The sequence below is a fragment of the Sander vitreus genome, chromosome 5, assembly GCF_031162955.1.
Source record: "Sander vitreus isolate 19-12246 chromosome 5, sanVit1, whole genome shotgun sequence".
Classification (NCBI taxonomy): domain Eukaryota; kingdom Metazoa; phylum Chordata; class Actinopteri; order Perciformes; family Percidae; genus Sander; species Sander vitreus.
In genome coordinates, this window is record NC_135859.1 from 1,330,147 (window position 1) to 1,355,816 (window position 25,670).

The 25,670-nt window shown below is 41.6% G+C and overlaps 2 protein-coding genes across 2 annotated transcripts in view; one reads left to right on the top strand and one right to left on the bottom strand.

The window, feature by feature from the left end:
* Nucleotide 1: 1 nt before the first annotated feature.
* Nucleotides 2–8,970, bottom strand: golph3a (golgi phosphoprotein 3a). Its single transcript, XM_078249981.1, has 4 exons — nt 8,079–8,970; nt 4,632–4,763; nt 1,982–2,096; nt 2–627 (listed from the first exon to the last, which is right to left on the bottom strand). Exons 1-4 carry the CDS (start codon nt 8,286–8,288, stop codon nt 203–205), a joined length of 882 nt encoding a protein of 293 aa, XP_078106107.1. The 5' UTR covers nt 8,289–8,970; the 3' UTR covers nt 2–202.
* Nucleotides 8,971–12,146: 3,176 nt separating this feature from the next.
* pdzd2 (PDZ domain containing 2) overlaps nt 12,147–25,670 on the top strand; it is a 73,963-nt gene continuing 60,439 nt past the window's right edge. Inside the window, 2 exon segments of the mRNA XM_078249982.1 lie at nt 12,147–12,494; nt 13,096–13,125. The gene's annotated coding sequence lies outside the window, so the exon portion shown is untranslated.

Below are 25,670 nucleotides of genomic sequence, written 5' to 3' on the forward strand. Positions count from 1 at the left end.
GCGCAGTTATCTGGAAGGAAAAGAAAACGATGGGAGGGAGAGGGATGAGAAGAAAAGAGGGCAGCCCATTCCAAAAGTCCAGGCAGGGGGTAAACTGGAATTCAGTCAAGTCACCACGTTGGGGTCAGTACTACGGATTCCTGCACCAGAGCACAATGCCACTTGAATGCCACGACTGCTCGCTGTCCCCGCTGTGGCGGGCTTATTTGGTGAAGGCGGCCACCACGGCCCATAGCAGCTCGTTGGCGTTGGCCTTCAGGCTCTCCCCCTCGGGCTCCAGTTCCAGCAGCTGCCGCACTCTCTTCATGGCCAGGTCGTACTGGTCGTCCAGCAGCGGGGCGAAGGCGTTCTCCAGGACGTCCGAGGAGTGAGCCAGGAAGATGAGCGCCAGCAGACGCTTGTCCATACGCTGGGGGTCGTTCACCCACTTGTCCAGCACGGCCTCCTGCACCCTTTTGATGAGGCGCTGCTTGATGTTGTTGTTGGTGAGAGGATGCGTGGTCATGTCAAAAAGCAGGAAGTTCTGCTTCTCGGTGGTGAGGACGCCTTTCTCCACAAGGTTTTTGGCCAGCCGTTCGCGGACGTTCCGCAGCTGGTAATGGAGCTTCAGGGGGTTCCACGTCTCTCCTAAACACCAGCCGATAAAACATAGGACAGTTAATGCTCTGACAAAAAAGGGGACGTGCTAATCTACTAGGGCTGCACGATATGACGATGACAATATGACTTGCGATAAATAAACAGATATTAAAGAGTACTCAGTTCAGCTGATTTCAGTATTCTGCTAACACTTTCATTGAACAAATTGAACATTGAATTGAATATAAAAGGCATCACTAAAAAAAAGTGACAGTTACATTTAAAAAAAGTGCAGCTTTCTGCTGATATTTTCTTTTAACAAAAAATCTTTTGCGATATGTTTATTGCGCAAGTTGATATCGCAAGGACGATAAAAAAGCGATATATTGTGCAGCCCTATTATCTGTGACGAGGTGTCATGAAAACAAAAAGAACAGAAGCAGTACCGAAATCTCAGACACTGCACACACTAGGAAAGGCTTCGAGTTACAGGTTGTCTTCTATAGAGTACACACTAGGGCTGTTCCGAAAGTCAAATATGATTCTACAGTAGCAAACTCCTAGTGCATAGGCTCTGTGCAGAGCGAAGAGCCTTCTGTGAGTGAGTGAGTGAATATGACGTCAAGCATGAAGTTAGCAGTAAGGTTATAGCCGTGAATGTATCGGTGTGTGTGTCTTGCCATCTGCTGGTTAAAGTGAAGCGGGTTAGCCCCGAAGTTAGCGACAACTTTCGGCACAGGCTCACTTAAGGTGGACTGACTTTTAAGGTGGACCAGCTATTCTAATTTTAGTGACATGCCACTCCACTAAATTTTGCTTAGAACGACCGTAAAGAGCTCTCTTAAGGTGGGCTGACGTTTAAGGTGGACCAGCTATTTTCATTTAATGACAAGCAGCTCCTCTGAGTTTTTCATGGCAGCTAACCCACACCAGTGGCCAGTTATTTTAAGTCTTATTTTTAAATAGATTTGTTAGTTAGTACAAATGTAGCACAACGTGATTTCTTTACTTTAATTTGGGGTACATTGTCTTTTGGTACAATTGTATTTCTATGTTGCTTCTAGGAGATGCACTAAATTCAGGTGAAGAAGAATCTTATTTTAAGTCTTACTGCTTAAAGTCCTGTTAAGGACAAAAGCAGAAATAAATAACCATAAAAGACTCAGCAGATCATTTCTTTTCTCAGCATCTTCACGTCTTTGAAGTCTGAAGTCTGCTTTGTCGTGATTAAACGTAAGGGTTTTGAGCCTTTATCAGTGAGGTATTATTTAGCCACAGGAGGGTTTCATTGTTGTTGCCTCAAGTTGAAAATCGCCACAAAGTCCTACACCATTGTTGTAGATCTCTGTCCACGCATACAACCAGTGTGGTGCGGGGGGGCCAACGAAGCAGCTTAACTCACCGCTGAGCAGTTCGATCCAGCTCTGCACGCTCTCCGGCGGCTGGGTGTCTTTGATGTGTTTTAGGGCTTCATCCAGGAGCACGTCACCTGTTGGAGCGTCCGACTTACAAATCACCTGCAAAATCATTCAGAATGATGACAGCCAGTTACACGGTGTAGTTATCAGAGGACTTTTCTTTTAGTTCCTCAAGGCTCTGCGTATATCGCTGAGTGACGTTCACTTGTTGTCAATTGATCTATTGATAAGATGACTGGTTATGAAAATAAATTGAAAACAACACTACCGGTCAAAAGTTTGGGGTCCATCAAAAGCGCAGGTCTTTCCATTCATTTCGAATGGAGGTAGTGCGTTTAGGCTGCGGCGGGGGTTTCCGCGGGGGGGGCCTACGTGAAAAGTTGAGACTGACTCAACTTTTGGAGAAATGCAACCCTACGTCACGCTGCTGTGGCCAATCATGGAAATGGAGATCAGACTTGTCGTGTGTTTTGAGCTCTGGTTTGAGGCGGTGTGAGAGTCCCGTACAGGATACATCACTGCCTCCATCTCTGCCACAAGAACGTTTTTAAAACACCAAACAAGCACTGAACTGCCTGGGAGTTTGTGTAATAGCTGAATGTTTCCTGCAACAACAAAGCACTCGCTATGTCTCGCTCGTCTCTTTTCCTTCTCTCTCCCCTGTGAAATAAAGCTGCCTTCAAGTGCGGTCGGAAATGTCGAAATCTATAAACGATCTGACGGAAAACTGTAATTGAGAAATATAAAGTCTATTTATATTTACAACAGTTTCATTGACACCCCCGCCGCACCACCCTGCGCAAAATCACCGGATCACTTTTCTTGGTGTGAATGTCCACTTAGCCAATGTGTGGTAGAGAGAGAGGAAAACGAGAAATGGGGGTACGTTTGTCGGTGAGAATTAAGTCAGCAGGAACGTTATAGCTGTGAACGCAGCAGTGCAGTCTGTGTACAGTTTATCTGTCAGTGAATAAATGCTACAAGTCCTCAACACCAAGCCAACTTCCCGTGTCTTGCTTGCTACCTGATGGTTAGAGTGAAGTTATTTAGCCACGGAGCTAGCGACACCTTCAGCACAGGCTCACTAAATTAAGGTGGACTGACCTTTAAGATGGACCAGCTATTCTCATTTTATTGACAAGCCGATCCTTGTCAATAAACAATGATTAGCTTACAACGCTAGCATTAGTAGGGGCAGAGGGAAAGTAAAAACAATTTAGACCACTAAAAAGGCTCAAAATATCACCAAACTTCAACGGTAGCAGAATGAGGGTCCCTAAATGTTAACCGAAGCACATTGAGAACTTTGTAAGTGTACAGACAGTTTATTGAACGAAGAGCTGCGGGAGCTCCGTGAAAGGGCTACGAGAGAGAGAGAGAGAGCTACCGGTAGTCAATAATGCAACACAGCCTTGTACTTGGGGAAACTGGTGGTGATCCTGTGGACATTGTGAAGCTATGGCCACCCAACAGGAGTGTCTGTGTTGCATGGAGTGGGACCTGTTGCGTCGCGATGCCCAAGAGACGCAGTGTTTTGTACAGTCTGAAGATTTCCCCTCTCTGATAAACAGGGCTGGACTTGAAACTTTTTTCCATGTCCCGAAAATAAATTGGAGACGGCGAACCAGACCGGAGGGACCAGATGGATGGTTATCCACTGAGTAAGTACACTAGACAAGTTATGCAGAGTGCGATTATTTTAGATATATTGAGGAAATTACTTTTGATTTTAGTTTGCATCGCCAGCTTTAAGTCATGACTGGTTTCCAAGACGGCGGCGGCATGTAAACATGAATGCGAGTGTCTTTATAATCTATCTTTTCAATAAACTGTCTGTACACTTACAAAGTTCTCAATGCTTCTGTTAACATTTAGGGACCCTCATTATGCTACCGTTGAAGTTTGGTGATATTTTGAGTCTTTTTAGTGGTGTGTATGTATGTATATATATAGCGATTTGTTTTTACTTTCCCTGTGCCCCGAATACTAGCATTGTCAGCTAATCAGCGGTCCGTGCTAGCTTGTTTCAAGCTACAAACACATTGGATTAGCATGAAATCATGTCCCAGAGAGCAACAGGGTGGGTACACATCTGTTATTACCCTAGGTTTGTTTCACACCGGAATTGTCTTTTAACAAGTTGTAAACTATGTACTTTGCTTTCGGTTACTATCTGCTGGGTAACTGAAATATAAAAAATATAAAATGTGTTCGCTCCAGTAATATAATCAAAACCTCCCGGAGAGCATGTGTTCCTTTGGCTCAGACAGTGCAGTAGTGTGGGCTGCACATGTGATGGGAGAACGCACTGTGCATGCAGAGGGTTTGTAATCTTGCCAAATTCCTATTTAATGGGATGCTAAATGATCTATAAATGTGAGGGAGGAGTGCTGCTAAATGCAGGTTACAATTCATTTAAATGGGCAGACGTTTAACCAAAACACGCCTTAAGGCCTAGTATTGCTTTTTGCAATGCAAAATTCCCAGAGTAAACTTTCCTTGGAATTGGTCATGCCTTTTTACAAATAACTGTGCCGGTTGATGCTACACGCAAATCAGTTAAGACAAGGCAAAAAAGGGTACCTGCAGATCCATTTTTTGTAGTCAAAGTGCAGGCACGGACACATTTCCTACCTTTCTGGCCAGCAGACCTTTCCTCCGCATGCCACAAGCCTCTAGCTGAAGCCGTCCTCGCAGAGCCAGTTCTATCAGCATGCAGCCTCGCAGCCCCGATGAAATGCAGTCATTCCAGAACGAGGTGTAGCCCTACATCATGGAAACACACACCAGAGTACTGGTTAGTCGAAAGGTTACTATGCAATCACAACAGTCCAGTACAAAGGACAAGAGGGCTCACTCAGGGCAGTTCCTGGCTCCGAATAGGCCTGGGGGGGGGGGAGGGGGGGGAGAGACTATGCACGGCAGCAAGCATGATCAGTCCGTGTATTTGTATTTTCGGGTTTACATGACAGACAGTTGAATTCCTGAATAAAAACAATAAATAATTAATGGTATGGAGTTTTGAAATTCATGTCTCCCCCATGGTCACCCTATTTAACAATAAGATGCCGACTTTAGCCTGAGATTTATATTTTAGCCTCAGCATGTTCCTAACCTCCTAGCATCGATTTTACTGATAATCGATCACATTGCAGTTCAATAAAAAATTTATTAAGCATTGGTTGAATAAGTATCGCGACGCCGTTTTGTGAAAACTCGTATGTATAAATTTAGATTTATGGTTGTATGTATAGATAGATGGATAGATAGACAGTGGTTTTCACTGGACAAGAAGTAAGTGGTAACTTACTTATAGATGAATTAATAAAAGGCTTCACTGCTACAGCTCAGCTGTTTTTAATAGTATTTATACTGCACTGTATACTTGATAGAAAATATACCTATACCCTATTGTCCATAAATGTATCAAAAAAATTTTTTTGTATCTTTACAGGCAATCTTGCAGCTGAAGGCAAGGCGGAGGTCACCTGTAATGTGGGCATACCCACGATCTGACCACTGGTGGGACACAATTGTTCCGGATTTCACCCAGTTATAATTCATGCAGAATTTCCACGTATCCCCAGAATCGTTTGAGTACATCTGCTGTCACGTCAAGCATGCAATGGGGAGAAGGAACACAATCTACTGTTTGTGTGTCCCAATCCGAAAGCGTGTGGCAATTGCCATCTGGAAACTGGCCACGGGTGGTGAATACAGGACAATCAGCCATCTTTTTGGAGTAGGCCTCAGCACTGTATTTAATTGTGTTCAGGAATTCTGCAACACAGTCATCACAGTGCTCCTTCCCGTCCACATAAAATTTCCTGATGCTGAAAAGTTGTTAGAAATGGCCTTTCTTTAATAATCATTGGAGAGTTCCACAGTGTGTGGGTGAAATTGATGGCAGCCACTAGGGCTGAAACGATTCCTCGAATAATTTGATTACAAAAAATCCTAGATGCAAAATGATTTGCCTCGAAGCTTCGTTAAATCAATGTTACCAACGTTGTATTGCTGACGGACGGTGATCATTATTATTGTCGCACACCAGACGCTGCTCAGTCTGCTGGCGACACATGCCAGAGCGTAAATAGTGAGGGGCTAAGAGAAGAGACAGGCTGGAGGAAACCACAGGAAGTGTCCAAAGTTTGGAATCAGTTCAAACGTAGTTAAAACGAGAACTCTGTACAGTGGGTCTACTGAAAAACCAAACCAGCTTAGCAAAAATAATAGCACGACGTCAATGCTTCAGCATCTCAACAGAAAACATTTCTCATCCATTCCACGAAGAGGACCCGACTAAAGTAACTCACAGAGTCGTATGGACGACGAAACTACACCAAACACAACAACTAGCTAAAACAAAGACAAGAAAATACGTAGCAGTGACCACAGTTTGCTCTAAAGAGCCGACTTGTTGACTATCCTGTTGGAGAAACAGCTGACTGTTGAGCACAATTTTCTCTCTCTCTTCACGGAGAAACAGCTGATCAACGATCTACTAGCATAAGTGTAACAGAGCTCAATCTATCTATCTATCTATCTATCTATCTATCTATCCAACTTCTGAAGAGGACCATAGTGCAAGAAAGTAGCTTGTTTCCTCCTCTGACCACAGCTGTTTCTGTTTATTCGCGTCCATCGTGTCTGCAAAAATGGCAATCACAAGTTTGTGTTCGTCTTGTTGGTCACGGTAACCCGGCCCCCCAGCCACTGACCACTAGACCAGCAATGATTTGGTGCTACTTAAGAACCACTTTTACTGGTTCGGAGCTGGTGCTTTGGTGGTCGAAAAACAAAGAACCGATTTGAAACTAGGCTCTGGCTCCGAACCAGCTCCAGCTCTGCCTTGGTGGAAAAGGGGTACGATTGCTTCATAAGGCGGGTCTTGCCTGCAGTGGGTTCCATCATTGCGCGACTGAGACGCATATTCTGAATGCTTCTAAAACCCGAACAATACCGGCATTTCCCACGCCTTAATCGGAAAATGCTATATTAGAAAAAGGCCTATTTCGGAATATCAAAACAATCATCAAACTGTCATATTCACAATAATAGTGGAATATTAGTGTGCATGTAAACATACTCACTGTTGGTTTTAAGATTAAAATGTGTCAGTCAAAATGTTATACAGATGATGGATACATCACATTATTTCTACATCGATCAAAACATTTAAAATTTGCAGTTAACTTTTAACAGATTCTGAGTGTTTATTTATCTTCATGATGTAGTTGTTATTTTATTTTTACAGTTTTGGAAAGGAAGTGGACTAGCCACCTGTTGAAACCTCCAGACACATATCTTAAACTCACTTGGTTAGACACAGGTGATAAAGAACTGGGTGCACTCGTGATGATTAAGATGCGTTTTAGATGAATTTGTAAACGCTGGTTTTCACTTGGGCTTTAAAACTTTTTTTTCTGTTGATCAGTGTCAACACATTCTGGTTAACTCCACTGGGATACGACGTGGTAAAAAACAAGACCGGAAATAGTACAAGGGGATGCCAATACTTTTTAATTAGCACCGACTGTACCTCCTCCTCCTCCTCCTCCTCAGTAGTCTAACGTTACTGTTTAATCAGTGATAAAGTGGCATTACAGAATAACCCCATAGCAGTAGATTAATAGTTCTACTGTGCGACATTCAGCATTCCTGGAATATTTATATTGAAATATACCAACAGATCATTAACCCATCCGTTTAAATTCTAAGGAACTCTGTTAGTGATCTTGTAACGTTACTGTGTATCCCGTTAAGCTAACTCGCTAGCGTTAGTGTACCAATAGGCACAAACGTCACAACAAAGACTAGCTATCGGTCATAAGACAATGTCCAAATCACTAACCACCACTTTTGACTAAATGTAAAAGATCGCTTCTCGACATAACCGTGTTTTGCCAAATCCCATTGACCAGCTCTGTCGGCAACTCTGAGGCCCATTATTGTTGTTAGCTATAGCTAGCGTTAACTAAACTACGTCGGGTAGGAACATATAGCTAACGTTGGCTTCGTTTAACGTTAAGATTTACCTTCATTTTATAGCGTTAGAGACCAGGGTGTATCTGCTATTACCTCTCGGTCCTTCAGCCCTAACAACAGCACTTCTTCCATCAATGTGAGACGTGTTTCTTTGGAGTCTCCGGTATCGTCCTCGTCCTGCTCGTCTCCCCGTCGAGGCTCATGGTCCTCCTCGCCGGACGGACGGTCTTTGTCAGCGGCGTTGCGCGAGGCTTCGGTCCGCCTCTGCACGAGGCCCGAGCTCCGCTGAACCAAGGAAGTCATGTCTGCCCGGCAACTTAGCTAGCTAAACAACAACGAAAACAACACGCCTCGGACTACGCTGCCCGAGATGCTTGTCTCAATTACTCGTTGTCAACCATATAGCAGTTACCTCGAGTGTTTTGCGAATAGACTACTGCGGCCTGTGTACCCTTGTCATCTGGAGTACCGTTCCCTTTCCTTGGCTTGGTCCGTATTCCGCAGCAGTACAATGTCTGTCTAATATGGCGCCGTGTGGTGATGTGGTACCGAACTTATCCAGCAGGTAGAGGCCGAGATAACCTGAATCGCCCAACCAGGATCCAAGTAACTTTAAGTTAGGTTTGATGTCACGTCAGCTAAATTAGTAAATAAATACTACAAAAAAAACTACAGTCACATGACTGTAGTCGTTTGTACAATAAGTGTAACGTTACACTGTAGCCTAGTACTTTTATTCTGCATGTTACCCATCAGCACAGTCGCACTTTATCCTTACTAGATAGCCATTCCTTCTTCTCCTACTTCCTTCTTCCTACTTCAACAATAAACTCCATCTTAGAATTTTGCAATAGGCTACAGTCAAATAACTTGGTATTCACACTTCAACTATAGGCCAGCTGATCATGTCATTGGCTATTATCATTCCCTGCTTTATCCTAAAAAGTTTTTTGAGAATCTCTCTCTAAGAGTTTTGCCAACCATCACTCACCCCTGGAATTTCTTTCGGAATTTGAAAACTACATTTAAAATAAACATAGTCTCTTTAGAAATGTCCTGTAGTACTCTAAGAAGACCAATACTTGGCGCCCTTGCACCTTATGAGTGAGTGTAGGTTACATCTATTGTGCCATAACCAGATTGTGATTCTCTGAGACCACATAGGCAGGCCTGCCATCAGGCAGGTTCAAAGGGTACAGAAGACCCCCGCTTTTTATTAATCCCCATGGGGAAATTACATTTTACACTCTGTTGTAACACCTTACACACAGCCCTGAAATACACACACACATACACATTCACAAACAGGACCTATACATGGGCTAACTGGAGAGATGTCAGAGTGAGGGGGCTGCCCATTAAAGGAGCCTGAGCCATTGGGGGTTTGTTGCCTTTTTTAAGGGCACCTTTGCAGGGCCCAGGAGGTGAACTGGCACCTCTCCAGCTACCAGTCGACACTTTGTACTTCTGTCTATACGGGGACTTGAATCTGCGACCCTCTGGTTTCCAAGCCAAGTCCCTAAGGACTAAACTACTGCCAGCCCCCAAGGTCTATGGTGCTGGAGTGGGTTGGATGAGGGGCTCAATTTGGAAATGTGTGTCCCCCTGTCCATAATTCCTGACACCAGGCCTGCATATAGGGACTGGTAGGCTACTGCACAACCTGTTGGAAGGTCTAGGTCCTAGATCTCCGTATAATCCTAGCATCCTTGACTCTAGGACACGTGTCAAACTCAAGGCCCCCAGGCATAATCCAGCCCCTCGCAAATAGGGATCTGGCCCGCATGTTAATTTAGTTCACAATCAATTTAGGCCCGCTTTTTCAGCGTTTTGAATACATTTTGCAACGTTTTTTGTCGCTTTTTTCTATGATGGCTAAGGACCTTTTTTGCTGACTTTTTTAGGGCTTTATTGTCAACCAAACTTGAAGTGAGAAAGCTATATGGGACATGCAACAATACAGTCAAAGATATTTGACTTTTTTCACGAAATAAAAGCATGTCAATTATAAACTAAACATGTCTGGCCCTTGATGTGATTCTTTTTTTCCAACACCCCTGCTCTGTAACCAGCTAAACACGTTCTAAAGTGTTTTGAAGTGAGAAACTATCACCTTTGGATTTGTCTTCCTAGGCCCTCCAATGTCAGTATATCATCGGTTGGACTGCCAAATGCTTCTTCTCATCATCCGTCTGACTGTGGCCAGTCTAATTTCTATGTAAACTTAACTAGCTGATACATCCACAATACTGGGGACTGTGTATCTACAGGAGACATCCACTTCCACCTGCATCTTGTGAAACATTAGCTTGTACTTTTGGAAAAGTGCATTGCATTCACTAAAGAAGAAAAAAACTTCTGTTCTGTGACTTCTGTATGTCATAATTAACGAGATTTGGGTCAGGTTTTACTTCCATCTTAATAAATACTATTTAAGTAGTTGTACATTTCTATTCCCAACTTGTATATACATTTGTACATTCTTTCCTTTGAATTTTTTAATCTTTATTTTGGAATATTTGTTCTTGTATTCTATCCTATTTATTATTTCTTGTATATTCTGTATGTGTGCTGTGTGTCTGATATTTTGCTGCTGTAGCACTGAAATTTCCCAATCATGGGATCAATAAAAGTCTATCTATCTAGCTATCTATTTTTCTATCTATCTATTTTTCTATATATCTATTTTTCTATCTATCTATCTATAAATTACAAATGGTCTTAAACCTTCACAGTCTTATACACACACACACGCAACAGTTGCCTGCTTAGCAAGTAGTGAAGCAAAGTCTTAACTGAGCTTACTGTAAGACTACCAGACCTGATGGGCAATCCCCATATCCTTAACTGGATCCTAAACATATTTCCAGACTCTGTGGCTTCAGTGTCATTCGCACACTCCCGGCCAAAGGACCACCAAGTAAAACAGGTCAGAACACAATGTTCCCAGTGGAATCCAGATCTATTCTAGACCAGAGATCTTCAACTGGGGGTTAAAAACACTATTAAAAGGATATGAGGAGTAAGAGAGGTGATTGTGAGGGTGGGTTAGTATACTGACTGTACTGGGGGGGGGGGGCTAATGGGTTGTTTGGTGCAAAATGTAAATAAATGTTTTGGTAGGTGTTTAACATTATATATATGTTATGTATTTTTGTTATCTTGCTATGAATATATACTATAAAAATATATGATACATACATATACAAAATCTATAATATGTACTGGGAGTATTTACAGTTGAATGGGGGGGGGGATAACAAAATTCGGCTTCGCTCCTTTTTGGACAGATTGAACATATTGACATATAACACTTCATAGATATTGTTTTTCCGTTTGGTGTGTTGCTACGCACTTATTGTGTATTTTATTTTATTGTTATTTTTTGTTCGAAATAAAACAAAGAAAGATATTCTGATATTACGATATCCAAAATTGAAGATGATATTTAGCTTCATATATCGATATAATATCGATATATTGCCCAGCCCTTAAATATCTACTAGGGCTGAATGATCATTTTCAAATCCAAATGTGATTTGAAAGAATGTGATTAGCTAATGGTGAAGACCGCGATGAATCAAATGTTAATGTTTAGTTAAGTTTTTTGTCACTATTTGACATTTTTGTTGATTTCTTTCAGCAATTTTTTTTCTGTTTGTCGGTTTTTTCTCAGTTTCTTGGTCACTATTTCCAACATTTTTGTCACTTTTTTCAACGTTCTTTTGTCACTTGTTTTCCCAAATGCTATACAATTAAATAAATAAAATTCAATAACATTAGTGAACTAATCATTGATTTGACCTGTGAAGAGTAATGGTTGTATGGAACCATCCATGTTAGTTTCTTTGACAATTTGGTTAAAACAAACCCAAATTTCTGATATGGAAACTTTTAAATAATGGGTCAAATTTGACTCGAGGACAACAGGAGGGTTAAATGTGTAATGCTCATGAAATTGTCACCACTGTTAGGTTGTTGATGCCAGAGCGTGCATGTGTAGTGGACCAGAGTAAGTGGGGATGGGGATCCTCTCTGGTCCACTACAGCAGCATGCAGTGGCCTCCACTGTGGCAGGAAGTGGTGCCTGGGAGGCGGAGTTTTCAGGCCAAAACAGCCGTCTCAACAAAATGTGGACATTTAGACTCCGCCCTCCCGCCTGCATCCGAGACTGGGCGGCCGAATGAAAGCTCATCAATCCCCTAAAGCATATAATACCCATACCTGCTGAGAAAGAGAAACGCAGTGCGTTAATAACTGTTAGTCAACACATTTCATATTTTTCCCGCTTCTCGGATGGTTTTCCTACAGTGGATATCTGTTGAATGGAGTTTCGGACTCTGAAGCCACTTTTTTTTCCCTTATTTTTTTCAAGCTGAGCGCAGCTACTTTATTCTTGCTCGGATTTAACCGTTAAGACGCTTTTTTATACAAACTATGAACGTCTCATCGTCAGTGTTTGGACCGGGGATCGGGAGCCTTTGAAGTGCACGGCCATGTAGCCCGAAGGTACAGTGGACCCTGCTTCATATTTCAATAAATGTACTGATACTTTATTATGCGGGCTGACCATATTGGGTTAACAGTGAAGCTAGTGAAGCTTAGTTACTGTTCTTCCTACCAGAGTGTGTTAAAAGTGCGCGCCTTGCACAGAGAACACAGATATGGATAATAGAATATGAGTAGAAGAGCCGAACTATCGCAGCTATCAAGCCCGGGAGTTGTTCCATTCAGCTTTAGTAAACTACTGCTGGCTCCAAATCGTCTGGGTTCAAATGTGAATTAAAATGTATTTTGGGGGAGACTAGGCTATAGCCTATATATATTCCATATACTTTATAGCTTGAAATCCCTATTCGAACTAAAATAAGTTGCGTTGTATTAAGAGCTGCATAGATTAATCGATTCATTGATTAGTTGTCAACTAGCCTATTCATTAGATCGGTTTGAGGGATGAACGATAAACGATTAATGAACGATTAATCATTTTCAAATCGAGATTTGAAAGAATGTGATTAATCGTGAAGACCGCGATTAATCTAATGTGAATATTTAGTTGAATTTTTGGTGTAACATTTTTTTCTTCTTCTTTTTATTATTATATTTACAGTTTTTTCACAAGATGAATGCTGGAATAATGGTAGGCTACATTTCACAGATTGTTTCCAGAAACGTCCTATTATCAGTGGATTTATTTTGAATAACTTTATTTAACGTGATTGTAGAATTTGTAATATGTAGATGCTGCTGTTGAAATGAGTCATATCACACATTTCAGTTTACATACAGGATAGAACTGATATTTTTATTGGAATTGGTTTTTGTCATTATTATAACTTTAACTTTTGTGATAAATATTCTGTGTTATAATGCTCCACGGTATTCTTTATCTGTAACACAGGCAATATTGAACTTCAGCTAAACTTTTTAAATCACACATTGAATTATAATCGCAATATCTGGCAGAAAAATTTGATTTTTTCCGCCAAATTGATGTCAGCTTGTTAAATGTGAATATGTTCAAGTCTCTTCTCTCCTCTGTGACAGTAAACGGAATATCTTTGAGTTGTGGACAAAACAAAACATTTGAGGACGTCATCTTGGTCCTTTTGGGAAACACTGATCCACATTTTTCACCACTTTCTGACATTTTAGAGACCAAACAACTAATCCATTCATCCAGAAAATAATCGACAATGAAAATACTCATTAGATGCAGCCCTAGAGTTGTATTGTCAGCCTTCAGCCAGGAGCCACATCTGTGTTTCTCTTGTGTAATATACTCAAGATAAGCTGCTTTGTATTAATACATGAATTTAGATATTCCGATTATGGTGTAAGTAGATAGATAAAGGCAAATAACAGAAGGTAAAATGAGGTATAGCACATAACAACAACAACAACAATAAATGAAAAGGCTAAACTAAGTTGTGTGTGCTGTGCAGTGTTGGCATTGTTTTTTTTGTAGAAATGGAATAATTGTGCACCAATTTGTTAGACATTTAAAGATAGAAAAATAATTTCATTTTTCTCCCTCTTCTCTGGTGCCTACAAAGGTATGGTGCCCACTTCAGCAGTTTGATTTTCCCTCAGTGTCTGTGTCATGATTCAAATAGGTGAATATAGCTGTTAGGCCCTCTGCATTCCTGCTGAGGAAACTCTCTGCTCTCTCTAACTCCATTCATTGTTTTTCTCAAGCTCTTTTGGCTACGGCTTCAAAATGACTTCACTGTGAAATAATGTGATAGCTTTTACATCTAGAGGCTGCCATCCAGGCTGCACTGATCATTCCCAGCCTACCACCTTCAGGAAGCAGACAGTTTAACAGAACTTCTGGATATACGGTATGTCGCTTAACGTAGTGAATAGGGAATCACTGAGGCCTGGAGCACATTCATACATACAGTAGAGCTTTAAGCCTGTCTCTCATGTTTCCTGTCACCAGTTTGGGCAAATCATGGGCTCCAATAGGAAATAAAGAAAAGAAAAGATGTGCATACTGTTCGATCATTGTAGATCAGGGGTCTTCAAGGTTTTTTAAGCCAAGGATCCCATTAACTGAGCAAGATGGAGCAGGGACCCCCTACTGCGTATATTGTATAAAATGAACTTGCATAATAAACTGGGCCTACAATAACGTCCTAAAACCTTTATACATACCTTTTAGTGCATAGAATACTAAGCTATTCAAATAATTTTATAAATCAACTTTTTATATTAAACATATGGCACAGTGAATCCTCTGGAAGAAGTATATCAGTGGATGGCTACCTTAGTGACTACCTTACCTATAGGCCAGTCAGCCTATCATCACTGGGTTTTTTCTCAAATAGGCTGATTTATATTTGCTAACAATTTCTTGGATTCATGTTAAGAAATTTAAATTTTAGAATTTTTTTGTTTTAACAAAACTCCCTTCATTAATTTTGCCTGATGATACCAAAACGTTGTCTACTATTACATTTATTTTTTGCACGTTAGACAGCGTGTGGGAGTTTCTCTGCAACTTTTGTCTTTCTTAGCCCCCTCATAATTTGGTAAAAAACAGTAAATAAAATATCATCACGATTAGCTAATCGCAATCTTTCAAATCTTGATTTCCATTTGAAAATGATTCATCGTTCAGCCCTAATAGTTACTTTACAAAATAAAAAATTTTTCTGATGTTTTATTCTAAAGTAAACTAGCCAACAATATAACGTCCTACAAGTCCAGCTGAGATGATCAGACCATTAAACACACAACTGGTTGGTCCTTTACACTTTCTACAATGGGAGGAGAGTTCTTTACTTTTAATACTTTAAGTGTACTCTCCTGATGTTACTTACATACTTTTACTGAAGTAACATTTTCAATGCAGGACTTTTACTTTAACAGAGTATTTTTACAGTGTGGTATTAGTACTTTTACTGAAGTAAAGGATCTGAATACTTCTCCCACCCCTGGTTTGGTCTCCACCAATGCCAGAGAAAAATCTGTTTAGCTGCTAAATCAGTGTTTCCTCTATGTTGATATTACGCCACGGTAAAATTTCTGCTGCCACAGTATCAGAAATAGGGCAGACGCACAACAGTGTTTCCGCTATGTACACCGCGCATCGCTGCTCCTTCAGCTGTTTATGAAAAGTCATAAAGTCGTAATTACAGCCGTCTGCTCTACTGAACTCAAGCGAACTGTCATCCGCTCTCTTTCCCCTTTAGGGTGAGCAACTGGAACAGTGACAGGACGTCATCACTTGCGAAGTCATGGCAACCAAATAAACAACAGGGCGAGTACTACTTGTCACTCAATCTTAGGCAAAGTGACAAACAGCGACGAAAGCCGCGACATGAAATCTGCACTTACATGGGTCCCGTGAATTACAGCTAAAGTTGGAAAATAGCATTGTGGACACTGAATTTGATGAATTTACTGTTTATCAGACCCCAGATGAGACAAGAAGCTAATGTTAGCGAACGCTGCGGTGACGGTCCCTCTGCCTCTGCCTCCCCGCTGCAGGAGACACTGTATTCCTCCGACACGCTGTATTAATGTTACTGTTTTAAAACCGTTATCCAGGTTAGTGGGGTTCATACCGCTCAAAACCAACATGAAAAACGTAGTAATGTTCCCTCAACATTTTGTTTGTTGTTAAACTGTGTGTAACATGAGCAGTGACATTAAATCACCCTATGGTACCGTCTATTTGCTGGATGGTTTCAAGGTAACGGTCGGTAGCTAACATTAGCAAATAAGCCTGTACTTTTTGACGTTCAACAATAACAATTAATGTTCATACTGTTTCCTTTCAATTGAATTGAGAGAGAGAGAGAGGCTGGACCTAAATGACTTGGGCTGGTGGCTTAAAGGATTTTATGTATTTTATCATGTCTGTCTAAAACCAACAGTCAGGTGTCCTTTTACAGTAAACACTGAAAGTGGTTTTGCTTGCATGCTGTAGTCATCCCTCCTGTTCATGCTGATCATTAGGATATCCCTTCCTAATATGTTTCCATTGGAAGACATGGAGAACAATATCCACAGTCCTCATTTTGTGCAAAAATGCATTCTAAAGTTCAACTGAACTGAGTTTAGACAAATCCAGTGAGTATCTTTCAAAGTTACAGTTGCATTTGCTTTGCTTTACTTACACTGAAGCATCATATTGTCTTCAGAATAAACTTTGGAAAACATATTTTGCAAAGAACAACAACTCTTGATTTTGTCCCCCATTACCAACTCTGAAATTGCATTAGCAACCAGTGTGAACAACAAGAGGAATGATACAGCAAACAAAACCTGTTTCAACACGCATATCGCATGTGAGTGTTTTTTTAAGTCAGACGTGAGAAAATGTGAACCTATTCTTTAAGTCTGAGGCTTGTGCAGTACTCTTGTTCAGATAGGGACAGTAGGGCTTAGAGGGAGGGACACTGGTTCATGCTAGCTTACTGTCAGAATGCAAGTTCTTACAAGTACACAGTGATTTAAGGGTAATCATGTCTGAGCAGATTATATGTTTCACATCAACATGAGTACAGGCCCCAATCCTTTTCCCAGCAGATATTAGCATATTCTTTACATTATTCTTCATCAATTTATAAACAATGAATCATATTAGTTAGTATGGAGCATTCTGTTGTGTTAACACTAAAGAGGATCCTGCATTTCCAACTCTGGCCTCCAGGGTTTTCCCCCAGTGTATTGCAAGCCCGGTGGCCCACTGGGCCTAAGTTGCCCCCCACCAGGCCAAAGCCATTGGGGGAAAAATTTATTTTTAAGATGTTTTAAACTACAGTTACAGTGGGCGGCTCTGTTGGAAACTTAGATATAGTCATATTTTCAAATCTCCAGTTAGCGTTTAGCACTGACTTAATGTAGGGCTTTATGGAGTCTTATAGCTTTATTTAAATTCAGAATTTCGCGATTCCGTCCATTATTTGGTATCTTAGAAACTATGTGGCTCTACATTAATGCTGCCATCAGTCACCTTCCGCTTTCTTTGTGTTGGCGTTCTAAACTCCCGGTCGATTCGGGAAACATCCTCCGAGCTAAAACTGACAATCAAATTATATTTGTATTCTTTTTGAGTAAAATTCTCATCACACACTCGACAGCCATTTTAATTCCAGAGCTTTTGGTACACATGGTCCACCAAAACAAGTTCCTTCCTGAGGCTATTTTGCAGAGCCACTGCTGCTGGTTCCGCGCTTAGTGCTGCCCAAGACGATAGTTATTGGTTAAAAGAAATGCCAATAAACCAGAGCACGTTTTCCTCTTTTCCCGGAATTTTGTGTGGACTAGCCAGATGATTCAACTTGTTTCAACTCCCAAGCTGATGGACACCTTGGGCCTGTTGGACAAAAGTAGAATGAAGAAATCCAGGATAACTGAAAAAGCGCAGCTTGACTTAGTGTGGTCCGCTCATCGCGGCTTAATCGGTTGCACGTTTGCCGAGCCAGGATGAGAAGGTGAAGCTGTGTCAGCCAGGTGTAGATAGCTGGGATAAGTGCACGTTCACGGCTTTCTTAAACAGACCACGGTATCCATCACAGATTTACTGATGCAGAAATGGAGAAGACGCGTGCGGCATATCTTTAACCCGCTGAGCAGCAGCTGTTAATGGAAAATTACGAGGAGGTGAAACATATAATATGCAAAAAGGGAAATATGGCTGTTGTTATCAGACAGAGAGAAAAAGTCCAACAGACAAAACAATGCGTAAGGATTTAAAAAGATCTACTTAGGGCCTACTAGTCACTCCACATTTTTACAAAGTTTTAATTGCTTTTAATATGCTTGTTTTGTGTTGGTTGTATTGCTGTATCTGTTTTGATGTGCTAAATGTGCTGGTTTTACTGTAAAGTGTCTTTGAGTAGCCTGTAAAGCACTATATAAATAAAATGTTTTATTATTTAGCCTACTTTACCTTAAAAGTGAGCAGAGGGAATTAATGTTCCTCGGGACATTTACCCTAAGGACTAGGCTTAATTTCAAACCTTTATTCATAATGAGAGAATATGTTTTACAATCATATCCACCAATCTCTATAAGCTATAATTCTAAATATCTTTCTACAATTAATGTTCATACAGAACAAACATGACTGGACAAAAACTAGAAAAAGAAGTAAGTAACTTCAATACACACTGTAAGCATATCTGTAAAACAATATAGCCTATTATTCATGTTTTTTTTCTCACTCCCAAGCTCCAGATGCGTGACAGCACCTAAATTAAAAGATTAAGAAGCTTTGTGGCATTCCAACACATTCTCACTCCCATCTCGTACAATACGGACGTTTGGTCAGGTGCCATTGTCGTCGTTATTGACGCTAAAAGTCTCCTTTAGAGTCCGCTGCACAGTGTAGGAGGACCCCCCTGCCCCCCCCCGCCTCTCCACGTTGCACGGGGCATATTCACGGGGAGAGCAGCGGAGGAAAAGCCCCTTTCCTCCGCATTGTCCCACTTTATCTCCGGTGCCAGTGCAACAATTTCTTACCATCCAAACAACTGCAATAGTAGGATTTACATCAAACTTGTGACAGCAATAGTGACGAGTAATGCATGTTAATAAAAAATAAAGCAGAACACATTCAGAAGACAACGGAATAACTGTTAAACACGTTTATTTCGGATCAGAGCAGCAGCTGATTTAACACATTAGACTCCAGGATTAATCTTAGCCTGGCCGTTAGCCCGGCCGTTAGCCCTGCCGTTAGCCCGGCCGTTAGCCCGGCCGTTAGCCCGCTCTGGAGCAGGCTAGCTGCAAAGAATAAATCTCCATGGTTACTTGGCTGGGTTTAATTCAACCTGCTTTTGTGCAACCAAATCAAAGCTAAATTCATCCAGGATAACTTGAATATCCCGGCTTAATCCCTGATCCTGGTTTTGTGCAACAGGCCCCGGATGAACACAGTAGGGAGCAAAACAAGAAGGACTGGAGGAAAACAATGAAAACCTGGGCATGCTAGTTTTGAAATGATACTGTCTGCCTGACACCGATGTCGGAACCCATCGGCTACCAGTCTGGCAATGATTTAGCCTCTGGTGGCAAAGGAGAATATTTCGAGGGTTCTGGCGTAGTGTGTGTGTCTGGGTTAATAGTTGAACAGCTGCTTGTGGAACAAGACTCCGCACACACATGTAGCCTCAGACACACACACACACACACACACACACACACACACACACACACACACACATATACACATACATACATACATACATACACACACACTTAAGTCATTTTTGATTGAACATTTATTTAAACATCCACATCAATTAAAAACAACATAAATTCAAAGAAAACACATGCATTCACATAGGGTTGGTTGGCGATGGCCACAGCCATCGTGATGTCAAGACTGACATTGTGATGAACACACACACAGTTGGCGTGTGCAAGATGCACACTACAGAAAAACTGATGTGGTCATATTTACATGAATACAGCGAGGTCCACCCCAGTCCAAGACAGAATCAGCCTGCTCTGCTGTATCTGCACACCGCTCACATAAACTGCTGACAGCAGCTCACCACAGCCTGAAACAATAAATATCTCTAAGCCCTGGCATGTTCCAGTTCCCCTGTCCAGCCTCAGAGCCCTGAATCAGTTTCACCCCCAGACAAACCTATTGTACATGGTTTTTAACACAGTTGACAACTTGTTAAACAGAATAAAGGAATTGCTGATTAATGCATTTAAACAAACTAATTCAAACTAACTTCATCTTGCTGCATCTGACTTACTCCAGCCTGTTTGACCTGCAGGGCTGACTGCTCTTGTCTGCTTGTGTGTTCTCAGTCATTTGATTTTAATTGATTTGAGCTGTTACCTTCTTTTCTTATTAGTCCCTGACATTGCGATGTGCTGCCTTTTAATAATCCCATAAAGTGTACGTAAAATGTGATTGATCAATCGCTGTCACCTGTTGAGCTGATTCAGACAGATCCTGATGCGCCTCAGTAGTGATGGTAGTGTCTATTTCAGGAGAGGTAGAGAAAAGTGTGTTTTTTGAGGCAGACAGAGCGTATGAACTGTGAAGGGCTGGACAATGTGCATGTATTGTTGGATCACAGCTGCTTGGTAATTGATGGAGCATCATGCTGTGAAAGGAAACAGCAGCTTCCTTTCTGTTTTGGTCTGTTCAGGTCCACTACATTTGGATCACTACCATGGGTATATTCGAATTAAGTCTGACTGTCATTGTGTCTAGTTTGTATCGAGCATGTTAGATTTGTGTAGGTATTACACAGGTCCATTTTGGATCAGTTCCACAGTTATGATTGTGTGCCTGGTAAAACTGTGGTGGTGCACCACAGATGGCTCTTTGTAGAGGTTCATAGAATGAACCAACCATCAGCCATCATCAGGTGGTTGGCATTGATATGGTCCCAATAGTTAGGGCAGTATTGTAAGGCCTGACTAAGGTACTTCCTAATCTTTGTTTATAGTCTTCTCTCTTCTCATCTAATCAAAATTACTTCCATTTACTAGTTGGGTCTATAGCCCTTGGACGTGTGAATTCAAATTAGCCATTTTTATTTCATCTATTGGTAACCTAGCCTATTCACAAGCACCTCAGAATCATCCAACGTCCTGGTTGTCAACTGAACTGACTGCTCACCAACAAATAAACAAACTATTCTGTGCTAAAACTAAATGATATATAGTGATTTATGCAGTCAATTATCTTTTACTTAATAGCAATTTTTGGGAATTACCACATTTTATTGCAAAATAACCCAATCAAAGCCTGATTACTTTACATTTTGGACAGACTATAGTGCAAAGTCTTTGTGTTAGTAAAGGGTTTCTAACATTTCATAAGGCAGCTAGAGAGTCTTTCAATACCAATTTAGTCTTTAGTTAAGAAGTTAAGATAAACAACTGTTTGATATCATAAAAAATGTGTTACGGGGCCAACTATTGTTGGTTTTGCCCAGATTTTGGATGGAAAAACTGGGGGACATACCAATAGAATGGATAGACCAGTGTTTGGTAGCACTAATAAGCCATTAATGAGCCTAATGCATTGCAACAATTTGATTTATGGCCTCAAATGAAACACTACCTTCATTTACATCTAACTTCCTGGCTATCACCTGGACAGACTGTCCATCTATCTGTTTTCCGCAGCTTATCCAGGGCTGGGTCACGGTGGCAGCAGGCTAAGCAAGGTAGTCCAGACATCCCTCTCCCCAGCAATGTTTTCCAGCTCCTTCTGGGCGATCGTGAGGCGTTACCAAGACAGATGAGATCTATGTATCTCCAGCATGTTCTGGGTCTACCCCAGGGTCTCCTACTGGTTGGACCCACCTGAACAAACATTCCAAAGGAAAGCGCCCATAAGGCATCCTGTTCAGATGCCTGAACCACCTGAAATGGCTCATTTTGACACAAAGGAGAAGCCCCTCTACTGGGCCCAGAAGTGATACTCCCCACAAGACTGCTTGGGAGACTCTGTCGTAAGCCTTCTCCAAGTCCACAAAACACATTTAGACTGGATGGGCGAACTCCCATGACCCCTCTAATATCACTGCAAGGGTAAAGAGCTGGTCCAGTGCTCCTCCTAGAGCTGAGGTTTGACAATCCGTTAGAGCCTTCTTTCCAGCACCCTAGCATAGGCTTTTCCCAGGGAGTCTGAGCAGTGTCATACCCTGATGATTTGAGCACACCCTCTGGTCCCTCTTTTTCTAAATGGTAACCACCACCCAGATCTGCCATTCCACAGGTACTGTCCTAGACCTCCACACGACAATGAAGAGTTGTGTCAGTCAAGACAGCCCAACAATGTCCAGAGCCTTTAGCATCTCAGGGCGAATCTCCTTCACACTTGTTGCCTTGCTGCCCAGGAGCTTCTTAACTACCTCAGAGACCTCTGCTGGGAATATGGGCAAGCCCTCCCCAGATATTTCAAACTTTGCCTTCTCCTCGGAGCATGTGTTGGTTATATTCAGGATTTTCTCAAAGTGACAACATCCCCAGTCCGGGTCAACAGTTCTCCTCCCCTGCTGAACACAGCATGAGCCTAACCCTGCTTTCTCCTTCTGAATTGTGAAGCGGTTTGCCAAAACCTCCTCGAGGTCAACTGAAAGTCCTTCTCCATAGGCTCCATGTGGACCACCCACACCCGGGTTTTTGCTTCTTTGACTGCCACATTTCCTTCGTAGACCCTACCAGGAGCTGTTGCCCCCAACAACCCCCGACTACTGAATATTAAAGAAGTGCCAACCTACTGCTCACATTTACTTAATAAGTATTTGTTATTTTACTTGCATGGTAAAACTAAAATAAGGTCAATTTATTGGAAAATAACACAAAACAGCTCCGGAAAGAAGAGCCGCTAAATCAGTCATTCATTGCAATAATTACAGGAAAAACAGTCTTTGAAGGAAATTATGATTTATTTATTTTTTATAAAGGAGACAATCCTGTTATGGTGGGTTTATGATGGTTCAAAACATGTTTTGAAAGTCAGTTTTACCAGCTGATTGAAGCGTCTGGACTATAGTTGTTTCCTTTATTCTGGAACAATGTGACATTTCGGATATCCTGAAAATGGGCTTTTTGTAATCCTTGGCCATATGGCCCCTTGGAGAAGAGCAGGGTAGGGGGAGGGGTGGGATGAGACATTTAGGTCAGCCTAAAACACAGAACAATAAGTAGGGAACTAATCCTTGTTGTCAAACTGTAAAGTAGAGGAATTTGTTTACCAAACAGTAAAACACTGTGTGCACACCCTGGGAAACACACAGTGAGACTCCGTAGATGGCTTTCCATTAGTGAATATATAGAGGTGCAGCATGGTGTAAGAAATGTAGGGAGTTCTGGTGGTGAATGTTATTGTGATTAGATAAAACTCTAGTGCTGCTCTGTTTAGCCACTGTCATCGCCGCATGCCGCTCACTTTTTCTGGCTAAACTCCACTACCACGGCCCCTGAAAGGAGCGTCATCTAACGGTGCCTGTAGCCGGCTCACAGTCACCTGTTGGCAGCTAAACACCTGCCGCTTGTAGCCGGTGTCCCGGCACTCTGTAGCAGCTAATTACAACCAGCAACTGCTGCTCACATTTTATTGTTCTATGGCACTATAGACTGCTCACATTACAGTGCTTTACTTTGTTTAAAATTCTTCTATTGTAGGTATATAATGGTGTATTGGTGAAGTAGCATTGATCACTTTGAGGGGGGGAGGAGATACATTTTGTCCCCACCGTGGATAAAAATTATTCAGCAGATGCAGGGATATGTAGACCAGAAAGGGGGGAAATCCCACGCATCCCCCCTGAAAATCGCACCCTGGATAGATGAATAACACTATCGGCGATGAGAAGAGACCTGCTGCTGTAAACCTGTATCACTGTAGCCTGTAGGTCTTTAATTCTGCTGGAAGTGTTGAGCAATGGGCTGGAGATTACGTGCAGAGGGGGTAGTGCTCCATTTCGAGGGATTTAGGTCATTACTGGAAATGTTATGTTAATACTGTTGTTATTTAGCTGATGTGTGTCAACAGTTGAACTGATTCTACTTCTGTCTGTCTGTCTGTCTGTCTGTCTGTGTAAAGATTACAATTTAAAGCCTTTATGAAAAGGCCTCATTTACACACTTTGATTTCAAGTGTGTCATATCTTGACAGAATTCCAGATGTGATTTAAGACACTTTCATTCACACTTAGCCACAAATATACACCTCTCTTGGCCAGATCTCACATCTGATTGCCTCAGTCTTGGTTGTCCCAGGCCTTATCTAAACCAGGGTCCACTCTACTTGAGTCTGTTTCGGTTACTGCCAAAAACCCTAAACCTTGTGCAATTTAGCAGTTTAGTTACAGCAATAACAGTTTTGTTAGCTAGCTATCAACTATTTAGTTAACAAAAACACAAGAATGACTCACATGAATGGACTATGAGTGAGAGAAAGAGAACGATTGGCTTGTCTTCACAGGCTCTCACTCCCGCTGTTCCCTTACCCCTACAGATTGCTGCTCATCATTAAGTTATGTCTTCTATATGACTGAATGTGTTGTTGATCTTCCCGTTTGTAGGGAGAAATATAATTACTTTCAATGTAATTTAGCTGCCATTATCAGAGGAGACAGACCGGAGGCTGTTTCCACAGACCACTTACTGGTGGTTACAAACAGGATGAGCAAAGCTCACGTTTGCCTCTTGTGTTTACAATTCTTCGAAAGAATGTGTCTCATTCAGTGCACTCAAATTTCAGTATGTCCCAAATGTGTCCTGGTTGCAGTAACACTTGGACTTTTTGGTGTGGCTGTGCTCATGTGATGCTGAGCAAGCATGACACAGACTGGCCCTCACAAACCTCCTTTTTTATCCCTGTTGGGGACAAAATGCATCCCCCTTAAAAGTAATCAATGCTACTTCAACAATAGACCATATATCATACACCTAAAATGGAAGTATTTAAAACTAAGTAACACGCTGTAACGTGAACAGTCTATTCTGTGAAAGAACGTTAAAATCCTTGCAGCAGTTGCTAGATGTGTTTATGGTGTTAAGCCGCTACAGAGCTCGGTCGTATCAGCGGCTGTTTGTAGTTGTGTTTAGCCGCCAACAGGTGACTGTGAGCCGGCTACAGGCGCCGCCAGGTGACGGTCCTTTCAGGGGCCATGGTAGTTGAATTTTGCAGACAAAAAGTGAGCGTCATGTGGCTATGACAGTTAAGTTTAGGCACCAAAACGATTAGATAAGTTTAGAAATAAAAGATCTGGGTTTGGATTAAAACAACTCTGCTCTCCGGCTTGAAAGCGCTGTGTTTTATGTTGACACCGCGTTGTGCTATTTCATTTTGATCTTTTCCATTGAATATTGAAGTCTGAGTGGTTGAATGGATTACATTCTTGCATGTTTTTTTGTGCATGATCAAAACACATCCCACAAATCGCATCCTGACTGTAGTAATGAAACTAATCTAAATGGAGTGCTAGTCGAGAGGACTAGAGCAAACCATAACCCTATGAAATTCTAATGAGAAACATGTTGCATGAGCTCATCAGTCGCTCAACTGACTTGAAATGGACATCAGGCAAGATGCACTGCTGTTGAACCGTGATACCAATGGATTTAAATTAGAGACTATAAGTGAATTTGCAGTAAGTAGGAGTGGAAATTATGAGTGGCGATTAGGGCTGAATATCGCTCAAAAATGGTGATACCAGTACCGATGCCAATACCCTG

What these genes read in the sequence shown, in the direction of transcription:
- golph3a (XM_078249981.1), bottom strand. Translation starts at nt 8,288, where the DNA reads ATGACTTCCTTGGTTCAGCGGAGCTCGGGCCTCGTGCAGAGGCGGACC. An exon ending in TAGGGCTGAAGGACCGAGAG is followed by an intron (nt 4,764 to 8,078) that starts GTAATAGCAGAT and finishes TCCATGATGTAG; the next exon opens with GGCTACACCTCGTTCTGGAA. An exon ending in CTGGATCGAACTGCTCAGCG is followed by an intron (nt 628 to 1,981) that starts GTGAGTTAAGCT and finishes GCTGGTGTTTAG; the next exon opens with GAGAGACGTGGAACCCCCTG.